A 15,067-nucleotide genomic window follows, 5' to 3' on the forward strand; every position below is an offset into this window, starting at 1 on the left:
TTTTTGCTCAAAGATAACCATCAATCAGAGAAAATCCACAAACCAGTAAACACCCATTATCTAAGCTTAATTTCCTCACATTGGCATTATTATCTTGAAGGCAGCATCTCTGTGTAGGTTTCTATGAGGCTCGGTGGCAGCCTTCGCCTGGCAGAGATTTGTAGCATCCTGATACAACTTTTTTTTTTTTTTTTTTTTTTTTTTTTTTTTTTTTATTAACTTGAGTATTTCTTATGTACATTTGCAAACATCCCCTTCCCCCCCCCCCTTCCTTTTGGGTGTTCCCCTCCCCACCCTCCCCCCATTGCCGCCCCCCCCCCGACAGTCTAGTTCACTGGGGGGTTCAGTCTTAGCAGGACCCAGGGCTTCTCCTTCCACTGGTGCTCTTACTAGGATATTCATTGCTACCTATGAGGTCAGAGTCCAGGGTCAGTCCATGTATAGTCTTTAGGTAGTGGCTTAGTCCCTGGAAGCTCTGGTTGCTTGGCATTGTTGTACATATGGAGTCTCAAGCCCCTTCAAGCTCTTCCAGTTCATTCTCTGATTCCTTCAACGGGGGTCCCGTTCTCAGTTCAGTGGTTTGCTGCTGGCATTCGCCTCTGTATTTGCTGTATTCTGGCTGTGTCTCTCAGGTTCGATCTACATCCGGCTCCTGTCGGTCTGCACTTCTTTGCTTCATCCATCTTGTCTAATTGGGTGGCTCTATATGTATGGGCCACATGTGGGGCAGGCTCTGAATGGGTGTTCCTTCAGTCTCTGTTTTAATCTTTGCCTCTCTCTTCCCTGCCACGGGTATTCTTGTTCCCCTTTTAAAGAAGGAGTGAAGCCTTCACATTTTGATCATCCGTCTTGAGTTTCATTTGTTCTAGGCCACTAGGGTAATTCAAGCATTTGGGCTAATAGCCACTTATCAATGAGTGCATACCATGTATGTCTTTCTGTGATTGGGTTAGCTCACTCAGGATGATATTTTCCAGTTCCAGCCATTTGCCTACAAATTTCATAAAGTCGTTGTTTTTGATAGCTGAGTAATATTCCATTGTGTAGATGTACCACATTTTCTGTATCCATTCCTCTGTTGAACGGCATCTGGGTTCTTTCCAGCTTCTGGCTATTATAAATAAGGCTGCGATGAACATAGTGGAGCACGTGTCTTTTTTATATGTTGGGGCATCTTTTGGGTATATGCCCAAGAGAGGTATAGCTGGATCCTCAGGCAGTTCAATGTCCAATTTTCTGAGAAACCTCCAGACTGATTTCCAGAATGGTTGTACCAGTCTGCAACCCCACCAACAATGGAGGAGTGTTCCTTTTCTCCGATCCTCGCCAGCATTTGCTGTCACCTGAGTTTTTGATCTTAGCCATTCTCACTGGTGTGAGGTGAAATCTCAGGGTTGTTTTGATTTGCATTTCCTGATGATTAAAGATGTTGAACATTTTTTAGGTGTTTTCAGCCATTCGGCATTCCTCAGCTGTGAATTCTTTGTTTAGCTCTGAACCCCATTTTTTAATAGGGTTATTTGTCTCCCTGCGGTCTAACTTTTTGAGTTCTTTGTATATTTTGGATATAAGGCCTCTATCTGTTGTAGGATTGGTAAAGATCTTTTCCCAATCTGTTGGTTGCCGTTTTGTCCTGACCACAGTGTCCTTTGCCTTACAGAAGCTTTGTAGTTTTATGAGATCCCATTTGTCGATTCTTGATCTTAGAGCATAAGCCATTGGTGTTTTGTTCAGGAAATTTTTTCCAGTGCCCATGTGTTCCAGATGCTTCCCTAGTTTTTCTTCTATTAGTTTGAGTGTGTCTGGTTTGATGTGGAGGTCCTTGATCCACTTGGACTTAAGCTTTGTACAGGGTGATAAGCATGGATCGATCTGCATTCTTCTACATGTTGACCTCCAGTTGAACCAGCACCATTTGCTGAAAATGCTATCTTTTTTTCCATTGATGGATTTGGCTCCTTTGTCAAAATCAAGTGACCATAGGTGTGTGGGTTCATTTCTGGGTCTTCAATTCTATTCCATTGGTCTATCTGTCTGTCTCTGTACCAATACCATGCAGTTTTTATTACAATTGCTCTGTAATACTGCTTGAGTTCAGGGATAGCGATTCCCCCAGAAGTCCTTTTATTGTTGAGCATAGTTTTAGCTATCCTGGGTTTTTTGTTATTCCAGATGAATTTGCAAATTGTTCTGTCTAACTCTTTGAAGAATTGGATTGGTATTTTGATGGGGATTGCATTGAATCTGTAGATCGCTTTTGGCAGAATGGCCATTTTTACTATATTAATCCTGCCAATCCATGAGCATGGGAGATCTTTTCCATCTTCTGAGGTCTTCTTCAATTTCTTTCTTCAGAGTCTTGAAGTTCTTGTTGTACAAATCTTTTACTTGCTTGGTTAAAGTCACACCGAGGTACTTTTATATTATTTGGGTCTATTATGAAGGGTGTCGTTTCCCTAATTTCTTTCTCGGCTTGTTTCTTTTGTGTAGAGGAAGGCTACTGATTTATTTGAGTTAATTTTATACCCAGCCACTTTGCTGAAGTTGTTTATCAGCTTTAGTAGTTCTCTGGTGGAACTTTTGGGATCACTTAAATATACTATCATATCATCTGCAAATAGTGATATTTTGACTTCTTCTTTTCCGATCTGTATCCCTTGACCTCCTTTTTGTTGTCTGATTGCTCTGGCTAGAACTTCAAGAACTATATTGAATAAGTAGGGAGAGAGAGGGCAGCCTTGTTAGTCCCTGATTTTAGTGGGATTGTTTCAAGTTTCTTCCATTTAGTTTAATGTTAGCCACTGGTTTGCTGTATATGGCTTTTACTATGTTTAGGTATGGGCCTTGGATTCCTATTCTTTCCAGGACTTTTATCATGAAGGGGTGTTGAATTTTGTCAAATGCTTTCTCAGCATCTAATGAAATGATCATGTGGTTTTGTTCTTTCAGTTTGTTTATATAATGGATCACGTTGATGGTTTTCCGTATATTAAACCATCCCTGCATGCCTGGGATGAAGCCTACTTGATCATGGTGGATGATTGTTTTGATGTGCTCTTGGATTCGGTTTGCAAGAATTTTGTTGAGTATTTTTGCGTCGATGTTCATAAGGGAAATTGGTCTGAAGTTCTCTTTCTTTGTTGGGTCTTTGTGTGGTTTAGGTATAAGAGTAATTGTGGCTTCATAGAAGGAATTCGGTAGTGCTCCATCTGTTTCAATTTTGTGGAATAGTTTGGGTAATATTGGTATGAGGTCTTCTATGAAGGTCTGATAGAATTCTGCACTAAACCTGTCTGGACCTGGGCTCTTTTTGGTTGGGAGTCCTTTAATGACTGCTTCTATTTCCTTAGGAGTTATGGGGTTGTTTAACTGGTTTATCTGTTCCTGATTTAACTTCGGTACCTGGTATCTGTCTAGGAAATTGTCCATTTCCTGCAGATTTTCAAGTTTTGTTGAGTATAGGCTTTTATAGTAAGATCTGATGATATTTTGAATTTCCTCTGAATCTGTAGTTATGTCTCCTTTTCATTTCTGATTTTGTTAATTTGGACACACTCTCTGTGTCCTCTCGTTAGTCTGGCTAAGGGTTTATCTATCTTGTTGATTTTCTCAAAGAACCAACTTTTGGTTCTGTTGATTCTTTCTATGGTCCTTTTTGTTTCTACTTGGTTGATTTTCGGGCTCTGAGTTTGATTATTTCCTGCCTTCTACTCCTCCCTGGGTGTATTTGCTTGTTTTTTTTGTTCTAGAGCTTTTTAGGTGTGCTGTCAAGCTGCTGACATATGCTCTTTCCTGTTTCTTTCTGCAGGCACTTAGCGCTATGAGTTTTCCTCTTAGCACAGCTTTCATCGTGGTCCCATAAGTTTGGGTATGTTGTACCTTCATTTTCATTAAATTCTAAAAAGTTTTTAATTTCTTTCTTTTATTTCTTCCTTGACCAGGTTATCATTGAGTAGAGCATTGTTCAATTTCCACGTATATGTGGGCATTCTTCCCTTATTGTTATTGAAGACCAGCTTTAGGCCGTGGTGGTCCGATAGCACGATGGGATTATTTCTATCTTTCTGTACCTGTTGAGGCCTGTTTTTTGACCAATTATATGGTCAATTTTGGAGAAAGTACCATGAGGAGCTGAGAAGAAGGTATATCCTTTTGTATTAGGGTAGAACGTTCTATAAATATCCGTTAAGTCCATTTGGCTCATGACTTCTCTTAGTCTGTCTACGTCTCTGTTTAATTTCTGTTTCCATGATCTGTCCATTGATGAGAGTGGGGTGTTGAAGTCTCCTACTATTATTGTGTGAGGTGCAATGTGTGTTTTGAGCTTTAGTAAGGTTTCTTTTACGTATGTAGGTGCCCTTGTATTTGGGGCATAGATATTTAGGATTGAGAGTTCATCTTGGTGGATTTTTCCTTTGATAAATATAAAGTGTCCTTCCTTATCTTTTTTGATGACTTTTAGTTGAAAATTGACTTTATTTGATATTAGAATGGCTACTCCAGCTTGCTTCTTCCGACCATTTGCCTGGAAAGTTGTTTTCCAGCCTTTCACTCTGAGGTAGTGTCTGTCTTTGTCTCTGAGGTGTGTTTCCTGTAGGCAGCAGAATGCAGGGTCCTCGTTGCGTATCCAGTTTGTTAATCTATGTCTTTTTATTGGGGAGTTGAGGCCATTGATGTTGAGAGATATTAAGGAATAGTGATTATTGCTTCCTGTTATATTCATACGTGGATGTGTTATGTTTGTGTGCTTTTCTTCTCTTTGTTTTGTTGCCAAAACGATTAGTTTTTGCCTCTTCTTGGGTATAGCTTGCCTCCTTATGTTGGGCTTTACCATTTATTATCCTTTGTAGTGCTGGATTTGTAGAAAGATATTGTGTAAATTTGGTTTTGTCATGGAATATCTTGGTTTCTCCATCTATGTTAATTGAGAGTTTTGCAGGATACAGTAGCCTGGGCTGGCATTTGTGTTCTTAGGGTCTGTATGACATCAGTCCAGGATCTTCTTGCCTTCATAGTTTCTGGCGAAAAGTCTGGTGTGATTCTGATAGGTCTGCCTTTATATGTTACTTGACCTTTTTCCCTTACTGCTTTTAATATTCTTTCCTTATTTTGTGCGTTTGGTGTTTTGACTATTATGTGACGGGAGGTGTTTCTTTTCTGGTCCAATCTATTTGGAGTTCTGTAGGCTTCTTGTATGCCTATGGGTATCTCTTTTTTTAGGTTAGGGAAGTTTTCTTCTATGATTTTGTTGAAGATATGTACTGGTCCTTTGAGCTGGGAGTCTTCACTCTCTTCTATACCTATTATCCTTAGGTTTGATCTTCTCATTGAGTCCTGGATTTCCTGTATGTTTTGGACCAGTAGCTTTTTTCGCTTTACATTATCTTTGACAGTTGAGTCAATGATTTCTATGGAATCTTCTGCTCCTGAGATTCTCTCTTCCATCTCTTGTATTCTGTTGGTAAAGCTTGTATCTACAGCTCCTTGTCTCTTCTTTAGGTTTTCTATATCCAGGGTTGTTTCCATGTGTTCTTTCTTGATTGCTTCTATTTCCATTTTTAATTCCTTCCACTGTTTGATTGTGTTTTCCTTTAATTCTTTTCAGGGATTTTTGTGTCTCTCTGTATGGGCTTCTACTTGTTTATTTATGTTTTCCTGGAATTTTCATGCATTTTTACATTCCTCTCTGTAGGCTTCTACTTGTTCTCTAAGGAGTTCATCATGTCTTTCTTGAAGTTCTCCAGCATCATGATCAAATATAATTTTGAATCTAGATCTTGCTTTTCTGGTGTGTTTGGATATTCCATGTTTGTTTTGATGGGGAGAATTGGGGTCGATGGTGCCATGTAGTCTTGGTTTCTGTTGCTTGGTTCCTGCGCTTGCCTCTCGCCATCAAATTATCTCTAGTGTTACTTTGTTCTGCTATTTCTGACAGTGGCTAAACTGTCCTATAGGCCTGTGTGTCAGGAGTGCTGTAGACCTGTTTTCCTCTCTTTCAGTCAGTTATGGGGACAGAGTGTTCTGCTTTCGGCGTAGAAGTTTTTTTCCTTTTACAGGTCTTCAGCTGTTCCTGTGGACCTGTGCCTTGAGTTTACCAGGCAAGTCACTTGCAGCAGATAAGTTAGTCTTACCTGTGGCCCTGAGGCTCGAGTTCGCCATGGGGTTCTGCCCACGGGCTCTCCCGTGGCAGCGACCGGGAAGATCTGCGCCCGCTCTTCCGGGAGCCTCCGCACCAGGGTTCCAGATGGCCTCCGGTATTTTCCTCCGGTCTGTTTCTTCAGGATCCGGGCGGTGTCTCAGGCAGGGGCCCTGTTGCTCCTGGGCCCTCCCCACAGGAACCCAGAGGCCTTGTACAGTTTCCTCTTGGGTCAGGGATGTGGGCAGGGGTGGGCAGTGTTGGTGGTCTCTACCGCTCTGCAGCCTCAGGAGTGCCCACCTGACCAGGCGGTAAGGTATCTCTCCCACCAGCTGCGTACATTCTTACTAACTCTCCTCAGCCCCAGCCAATTTAGGAATGTTCTGTCACCAATTGAGTTTCTGGAACTTTCTAAGCATAGTGCCTCACACACAGAATGTACTCGGTAAATATTTGTTGAATAAATGCATAAACTGTCAGGTCTGCTCAGTGTAACTAGTTTGTGCCAGAACTCGTTTTTCCCTCAGTTTGGCCTCATTATAAATTAGTTCTGAGCAGCTGTGTGGCATACTAGAGCCTCCAAGGTAGGGCTGGAGAGAGGAGGAATTCTGGACCAGTCTGACAGACTGAACTGGTCAGCTAGGGTTCTCCAGAGAAACAGAAACGATGGGAGACATAGGTATATACATATGTATGTATTTCTATAGCTATATCATATCATATATCATATCATTTATAAGTCCTTTATCTGTCTGTCTACCTATCTACTTACCTATCATCTAAATATCAATTTTCTGTATGTTTTTGATGTGGTTTGAATAGAAATGCCCCGCCCCCATAGTCTCATCTATTTAATGGTTGGCCATTAGGGAGTGGCATTACTTAACAGAGATTAGGAGGTGTGACCTTGTTGGAGGAAGCACGTCACTGAAGGTGACCCTCAGGGTTTCAGAAGCCCAACTAAGCCCATGGTCTTGCTCTGTCCATGCTTCTTGCCTATCTGGCTGTAGAACTCATAGCGACCTCTCCAGTACCATGTCTGCTTGTATGTCACCATGCTTCCTGCCATGATGTCAATGGACTAAACAGTAAGCCAGCCCCAATTAAATATTTCCCTTTATAAAAGTCTCCATGGTCATGGTGTCTCTTCACAGCAATAGAACTTTGACTAAACAATCTATCCATCTACTTATCATGTGAGTGTATGAATGTATCTATTTATCTGTCTATTATCTATCATCTATCTATCTATCTATCTATCTATCTATCTATCTATCATCTATCTATCTATCCACCCATCCATTCATCTGCCTATCTGTCATATTTAGATAGATTTTAAGGATTAGCTCATATAACTGTAGGAGTTTTTAAGTCCAAACGATCAACAGGCTAGAATCTTGCACATCTCTGCCTTGGCCTGGGGCAGAATTCTTTCTTTAGAAAGCCTCCTTTTTTCTTATGACATTAAACTAATTAAAGGAGGCCATCTTACATTCTTGGGGTTGGCTTATAACCCTCTCAAAATAGTGTTGAAATCCTAACTCCCATGACTTGTATATGCGACTATGCAACATCATTTGAAAATATGAGCCCTTGCCAATGTTATGTAGAGTTGAGATAAAATCATACTGGATTAAGGTGACCCATGTAACAGTCCTTATAAAATGGGGAATTTGGTTATAGATACATGGGGAGAAGCTGAGTGGATTCAAAGGCAAAGGTTAGAAGGGGGCGTCTTTATGGCAAAGAGTTCTAGACAATTAATTACAGACAGTATCATGATTCTAAAAGACGTTTCTTAAAAGACACGTGGACTAATGGTGGGTCACACATCTGGAGAAGCTATAGTCTTGCAAGTTGACATACAAGAATTAATTTCCCAAGAAGTATTACAAGGGACTAACACAGCTGCAGATTTGTGAGTTTGGTGATAGAAAATACTTGATAATCTCATTGAGAATGTCCACAGGATTGGTGACTAAGGGGCAGTACTGGACAGAGTTACTATCTGATACTGTGATGCCCTGTGCTGAGCATCCAGCCGTGTGTACCAGAGGGTGGAAACAGCTGGGGTTGTGTACCTCCAGCCTCAGGTCAACAGTCACCGTCATGTTTTAGCTCCTTCAGTATTAATTGGGAAGTCAAGGCCATAGCCTGACTGTGTTTCTATAGCTGGCCAGAGCATGGTAGTATGGAGAAAGGGTGTATGTCTCCATTTCTTGTGGAAGTCCTCTTGGAGGTCAAGAGAGAGAGGGGAGAGGAAACTAAAGACATGGGGCTTGCTGGAAGTCAAGATCCCCACCCTGGAGTGAGAGGCCTGGAGCTCAAGCCTTTCCCCGAGATAGCTCTAAGCATGAGTTTGGTTTTCTGTTCTGGGAGATGGGGTTTTAGTACCCATCCACTTTCCCTTAGAGGACCCAACGGGAAAGGCTGAGTGTACCCTGCAGGAAGTTACCAAAGACCACACAGGTACCGGTGTTTGGCTAGCTACCTAAAGAGAGCAAAGGCTGAACTCACACCTTGTTCTCTGGCTTATTAACATGCAACTAGCATGTATGAATTCCTAGCATGTGCCCTTATTAACATGCGATTAGCATGTATGAATTCCTAGCATGTGCCCTCGACCTACTTTTCAAACTGATCATAGCTATGTCCTCATTTCTAAAATAAGCACAGCCCAACTGTGTTAGTTTCCTGGGATGGCCAAGGCAGAGTCCACAACCGAGAGGCTTACAATGACAGAAATGTGTCATCTCCCAGTTATTGAGGATAGAAGGCCCATTGAAGTGACAGCAGAACCTGGCTTTCTCTGAAGCCCCTGGGAGAAGGTTCTCATCTCTCCTAACCTGTGTGTTGCTGGTGATCGCTGATGCTTGTTGGCATGGAGATGCCTGCCTGCGGCTTCTGTGTTTGATTCCTCATGGCCTTCTCCCCTGTGTATCTGTGTCCAAAACCCCCACCCCTCAAAAAAATTATCTTAAAGCAAAGTCTTACGCTCCGCCCAACAGTTAGTTACCTAGCAACAGCCAGGTAAGCCTGGCTTGCTATAAAAGGAACTGTGTGTCCTCTCCCCCTCTCTTACTCTCTCTGACTCTCTAACCCCCCTCACTCTCCCTGTCTCCCTGATTCCCTTCTCTTTCTCTCCCCTTCCCCCCTTCCCCTCTCTCTCCAAATGTTCCTGGTCAGCCTCTTCTCTCCCTCTCCCCCTCCCTCTCCCTTTCCCCTTCCCCCTCTTCCTCCTCCTCCTTCTTCTCCTCCTCCTCCTTCTCCCTCCTCCTCCTCCTCCTCCTCCTTCCTCTCTCTCTCTCTCTCTCTCTCTCTCTCTCTCTCTCTCCTTTTCTGTTCTCTCTCTTTCTCTACTTCTACTCACTTCTCAACTCCCCTTCCCATGTCCCTAAATAAATTCTATTCTATACTAGATGGCTGGCATCTCAGGGGAGAGAGAAGCTTCAGTATGGGCCCACTGAGGTACGCCTTCCACCACACCAAACCACAGTGCTCTATAAAACATATCCTTGACTTTTAAAAATACAACACTTACTAGGTAAGTTTGACTGGTCTAGAATTTGCTGAGTAGAAAGGACTGGGCTTGAACTCACAGAAAGGTCTCTGACTCTCTTCTGCTGGGATTAAAACATGTCCCACCTCATCCAGCCAAATTCTTTTTTTTTTTTTTTTTTTTTTAATGCAAGACACTGGCTAGTTATTGGCCAAGGAACTATCCAAATCCAGTCTGACTTTACCTTACCTCTTTATTACACTGGCAAGAACTTTGTTTCCCAATGAGGTCATGTTTGGTTTTTTGGATTTGGTTCTTCAATGTGTACTTGGAAGAGGACACAATTCAACACCAAACCAGAGTCCACATCACAGGTACCTGCAAGTGTCTGGGATGTAGTCGCTCTCAGTAAGTGGGAGCTCTCATCACAACAGGACAAGGGAGGACATGGTTTTGAAGGACCATAGACTCTTTTCTCCACATGGCACAGAGCCATTCCCTGTTTGATTCTAATGGAGTCCTCACTGCCCTGTCTCTGTCTGTAGATCTTAACTCCTCAGCTCTTATCTCTTCTTCTGGCCATCTCTCCCAGGTAGCCCAGCAGAAACAGCATATCTGTGATTAGTCAAGCCTGCTGGACATGCTCTGCAGCACAGACACTTCTGTCCTGTAGAAGGACAGAATAGCTACAAAGGCCCTCTTTGATTCCCAGGGGCATTCAGATTTACATGTAAGAAGGATAGGTCCACTGGCAAACTGTTGTTTCTCCTCCAAGGCAGCATCTCTGTGAGACAGGATGAAGCTACAAAGACACTTGGCGGCTTCTCCTCCCCCAAGATCCAGGCTGGAGGACTTGTGGACAGTCCTGCTAGACTTTATCTTAACTCTTCATAATATTGGAAAGGACTCTCTTTCCAATGGGTAAGGCACACATTCAGGTACTGGGGCTTAGGATTTCAGCACGTATTTCAAAAGAGACACAATTCATTCCCACACTAGAATCTACCTCACAGTGACTGGGACACAGAGGTACTCAATAAACGAAAAGCCATTGTCATAGTGACTCATGGTGTCACATCACATCCTGGAGAATGTGTGACAGTTAAATTATGACCACTGAAAGTGACTAGAATACAGGGAAATCTATATGACAGCCATACACCTAGAGGTAGTTTAGGTGAAGAATCTTCTGGTCTAATAATGGAAGCAAGGAAGTTCCCATTATTGGCCGGCCACAGAGTGATGGTCCATTTGATTGATGGCCCACGGCCAGAGTGACTCTTTCCTGTTCTTTCCACAGGCAAGACATTCAGATGTCATGTCCATCTTTGGCTGACTACTGTTGCGCTCGTATGTATTCATTTTGATGCTTTTCATGTCCAGAAAAAAAAAATCCTTAAAACAGTGAAAGCAAGCAAACAAGGGATGTAAACAGCCAGTTTTGGCAGATATAGACGTATTCTCCAGAACTAATAAGCAAGAGAGGGCAAAGCCCACAGTCCCACACTCTTATAATGTCCAGAGTGAATACACTGGACCCTGGAGGCAGAGGAGCCCTGAGCATGCTGGCTCTGGTCCCTACCTCCTGGAAGAGCATAACGAGGCAAGTCACTAACACACTATGTACTAAGTGGCACTCTTGGTCATCCCTATTTAGAGACAGAAGCCATCTTGTCTGGAAATCTCCCAAATGGGACTTTTCTATCTCTTCTGTTTGTAAGTTCCTGCAGCTGATGGAGGGGGAAAAAATAGCCCAGTGCTTTCGCATTTATGTCTCGAAATCTAAATATTTCTGTGAGTTATCCATTATTACCATATAACTCGGTGTTTGCATGCAAATAACTTTAATGGCATAAATGCTTGTAAAATAAGTCTCTTACCATATGAACTCTGTAAAGAATACTAATTCCCAGCGTCATGAACGGCTTGGAGAAATCAATCACTTTCTCACGTTCAGCTGTGATGGTGAGGCCCGCCACAGCCAGATCTGCTTTCTGAAAGGACACAGAGAGAAACTATCAGAGGAGGTAGGACCAGAGGCTGTCCCTGCTGGGAAGGTGTCATTCTGGTCAGGCTTCTTGGCTCTGTCAGGACTAAATCATCGCTCTCAGAAGGGCGCATGTGGAAGTTGTGATCCATGTTTTCTTACTGGTAGACCCCTCTGAATTCATAGATAATTTACAATGGGAGAACACAATCAGACTGTTCAGATACAATTTCCAAACGTTCCAGGGAAGAACACCTTCTGGGCAAACTTCCTCAATATTCTTTTCTGTCAGAAGTTCTTCCTTGGATCCAATTTAAATCCATCCCAATGAAAAGAAGCCCTTTCCTATTGTCTACAAGCCAGTACCTGGGGCCGTGGGGAAGCCCAAAGCCAGGTTCTAGCCTGTTCTCTGCCTAAGTAAAGAAGACCTGATCAAGCTCAGTCAGTCAATTTACCTAGGCTTCCATAATCTCAACCACAAACCAAGATGTACAGTGAAGAGAGTATTCAGTTCTTCACAGCAATTCTCTAGTGTAATGTTCAAAATACAGCCTCCGGGGTCACTTATATCTATCCACACCACCCATTGAACCAATTAAAATGTGAACTCCTGAATCTTCCCAGAGCCCAGGGTCAGATTCTTTGTGGCTGTAGTTAGGATTCTATATTCCTAGCAACTGATTCTAACCTATATTTTAATATTTAAAAGCAAATAGTTAAGAGTCAGGTTTCATCACCTAGGCAATGTATTTCAAATATTTCATCAAAAAATGGGAAGAAAAGAGAAGTGTCCACAAGGCCAATAGTCCTGAGTGGGCTTGGGTACCCAGAGCATGCATGTATGTGCACACACATTTGATGACCGCCAAACCATTGCAAAGAAAGTAGGACACTGGGGTTGGGGATTTAGCTCAGTGGTAGAGCGCTTGCCTAGCAAGCGCAAGGCCCTAGTTCGGTCCCCAGCTCCAAAAAAAAAAAAAAAAAAAAAAAAAGGAAAAAAAATAAAGTAGGACACTGTTACACTTTGGATGTGACTATCCCCGCCATGGCCTCCTGTGTTTGAACATGGGGTCTCTAGTGGTTTAGGGAGGTTGCAGAACCTTTTAGAACCTTTGGAACCTAACTAGAAGATAAGGCCCAAATGGTGGAGCTTATGGATTATAGTTTGGCGTCCAGGGACATACACTGTCTGTCTGTGTCTCTGTCTCTGTCTTTATCTGTCTGTCTGTCTGTCTGTCTCTGTCTCTCTCAGCTTCTGGTGCATGCCATGGTCAGAGGCACCTGCTACCACATCCACATCACCTTGATGGATTGTGTTCTCTGAACTGTGAACCAAATCAAATCTCTCCCATTTAAGTCGTTGCTAGGCCAGAGCAATGGACAGTATCTAATTCAGAGGCTAATGTGACTCAGGAAGAGTAAATCCATCATTTCACTTTTCACATCCTCCTGCTGGTCTCCCGTCCTCAATGCATGCCCTAGCACAGGTTAGCAAACTTACACCCAATCAAGTAGAGCCGTCCTTCAGAGAAACTGGAGTGCAGCTGAACAAGTGTTTTAATGAAGAGGGGGGAAGTGAGTGGCTCGTTCCATGTTTCTGTGAAAGTGACTACCACCAAGTGAATCAGCCCTTGGGTGACAGAGTAGGGTTTGATTAGTAGATTGTCAGTATCTCTGTCTGGGGGGAGGGACTCTTCAGAGGCTTGCCTGGGACTTTAAGAACCTCAGCCTGTCAGTGACCCTGACTTGAGTTCAGCTGGTGAACCGAATGCAGAACAGGCAGCCTCAGAGGCCTGTGAGGGCAACGTTACACCCGTGGGTGCGGTTACGCTGTAGAACAGGGGTACAGCCCTAGCTGAGACCTAAGGGAGGAGCACGAATTGAAATAATTAGAATAGAGCAATGGAAGTAAACATTGGGACAAGGGGCTGGGGAGATGGCTGGACCGACCAAGTGCTTGCTGTGCAAGTGCTTGCTGTGCAAGCATGCTGATCTGAGTTGGATCCCCATATTCATGCTTAAAACTTTGTTAGTAAAGATGCCCACTCATCATCTCAGTGTGCCTGTAGCTATGTCCTTGTATGTTATGTCCCTGGTGCTTACTAGCTGGCCAGCTTAGCCTAATTGGTGAACTCCAAACTAATTAGGGACCCTGCCTCAAAATATCAAGGTGCCTAACAGTTCTTGAGGAATGACTTGAAATTGATCTCTACCTCACCTCCAAGCACAGACACACACACACACACACACACACACACAGACACACAGAGAGAGAGAGAGAGAGAGAGAGAGAGAGAGAGAGAGAGAGATTGCTGCACGAGTGTAAGGACCTACCTAGATTTAAATCCATAGCATCTACAGAAAAAAGCCAGCAAGCCTGTAACCCTAGCATAGGTGTGGGTGGAGGAGACATGGATGCCAAGAGCTCACTGAGCCAAAACTTAAGTTTCCAGTTCAGTGAGAGACCCTTTCTCAAAGCAATAAGGAGAGAATGATACAATAAGACACCAGTGTCCTCTCTTGTGCCCACATTGTCACATACTGCTGCATAATCATAAAGCACACACACACACACACACACACACACACACACACACACTAATTACAATTTTTAAAATGATTAAGTTGACAAAACAGGCAAGGGGTAAACATAGCATCTGTTCCTTTCTCTAGTGATTTCCTTTTTTTCCAGAACTCCAAATCAATTAACCAAAGTAAATTGCGATGACCCCGGGTTTCCCTTTTCTACACTAGGCTTTTCTGTAAGAGGGGCAAACTTTGGGTAACGATTTGGAAATCGTTTTGCGAGTTTATTCATGTTGGCCAACAAAGACATTATGAATGCCAGAACAATCCATATGTCCATATGGACAGAGCACTGGAAATGGGCTACGTCCCTTTTCCCTCCACCTGTGTAGGTGGGGACAGTATGCTCCCGGCACACGCAGGCCATTTCTCCCCCAAATTGGAGCACACATAGAAAACTGCCTTTTGGCTGGCCAGGTTGATCTGACGCCTCACCCCTCTCCTTCCTTTCTCCTCAGGCTGGATTACATTGGGGAGCAAGGAAGCAGCAGCAGCAGCAGCAAGCTACGAGAAACCGGCAAGAGGTTTGGTGGCGGCTGTTTTTTATATTTAATTGACTCAGTATAGAAGAGTAATTATCTACCTTGGCTTCAGTGCACCCCGGGGTGCCAGCCGTGATCACGTGGGATCAGATTATTCCAAAAGATGTGTGTTCATTTTCTTTTACCTTAGTTAAAAAGACATTATGCTATAAAGCAGCCTTCAGATGAGGAGATAATGTGCCATGAAGACACACTAACAAGCAAGGGGGCTGGGGCTGTATGACTGCTACTGAGTCTAAGGCTGGAGGCTGCGGGAGTGGGGGGAACGTGGGCACCTGGCTGCCTGTCTGGGGCCTTGGGGTGGGGTGAAAGGCTAT

General features: G+C 43.3%; 1 protein-coding gene across 1 annotated transcript in view; it reads right to left on the minus strand.

Annotated features, from left to right (window-relative positions):
* Positions 1-15,067, minus strand: part of Grik4 (glutamate ionotropic receptor kainate type subunit 4) — a 431,073-nt gene that overhangs the window by 40,566 nt on the left and 375,440 nt on the right. Inside the window, exon 14 of the mRNA XM_032911594.1 lies at positions 11,516-11,629. Coding sequence (XP_032767485.1) covers positions 11,516-11,629 — 114 coding nt within the window. The remainder of the gene's footprint in view (positions 1-11,515; positions 11,630-15,067) is intronic.

This window comes from Rattus rattus, chromosome 8 (assembly GCF_011064425.1).
Source record: "Rattus rattus isolate New Zealand chromosome 8, Rrattus_CSIRO_v1, whole genome shotgun sequence".
Taxonomy (NCBI): domain Eukaryota; kingdom Metazoa; phylum Chordata; class Mammalia; order Rodentia; family Muridae; genus Rattus; species Rattus rattus.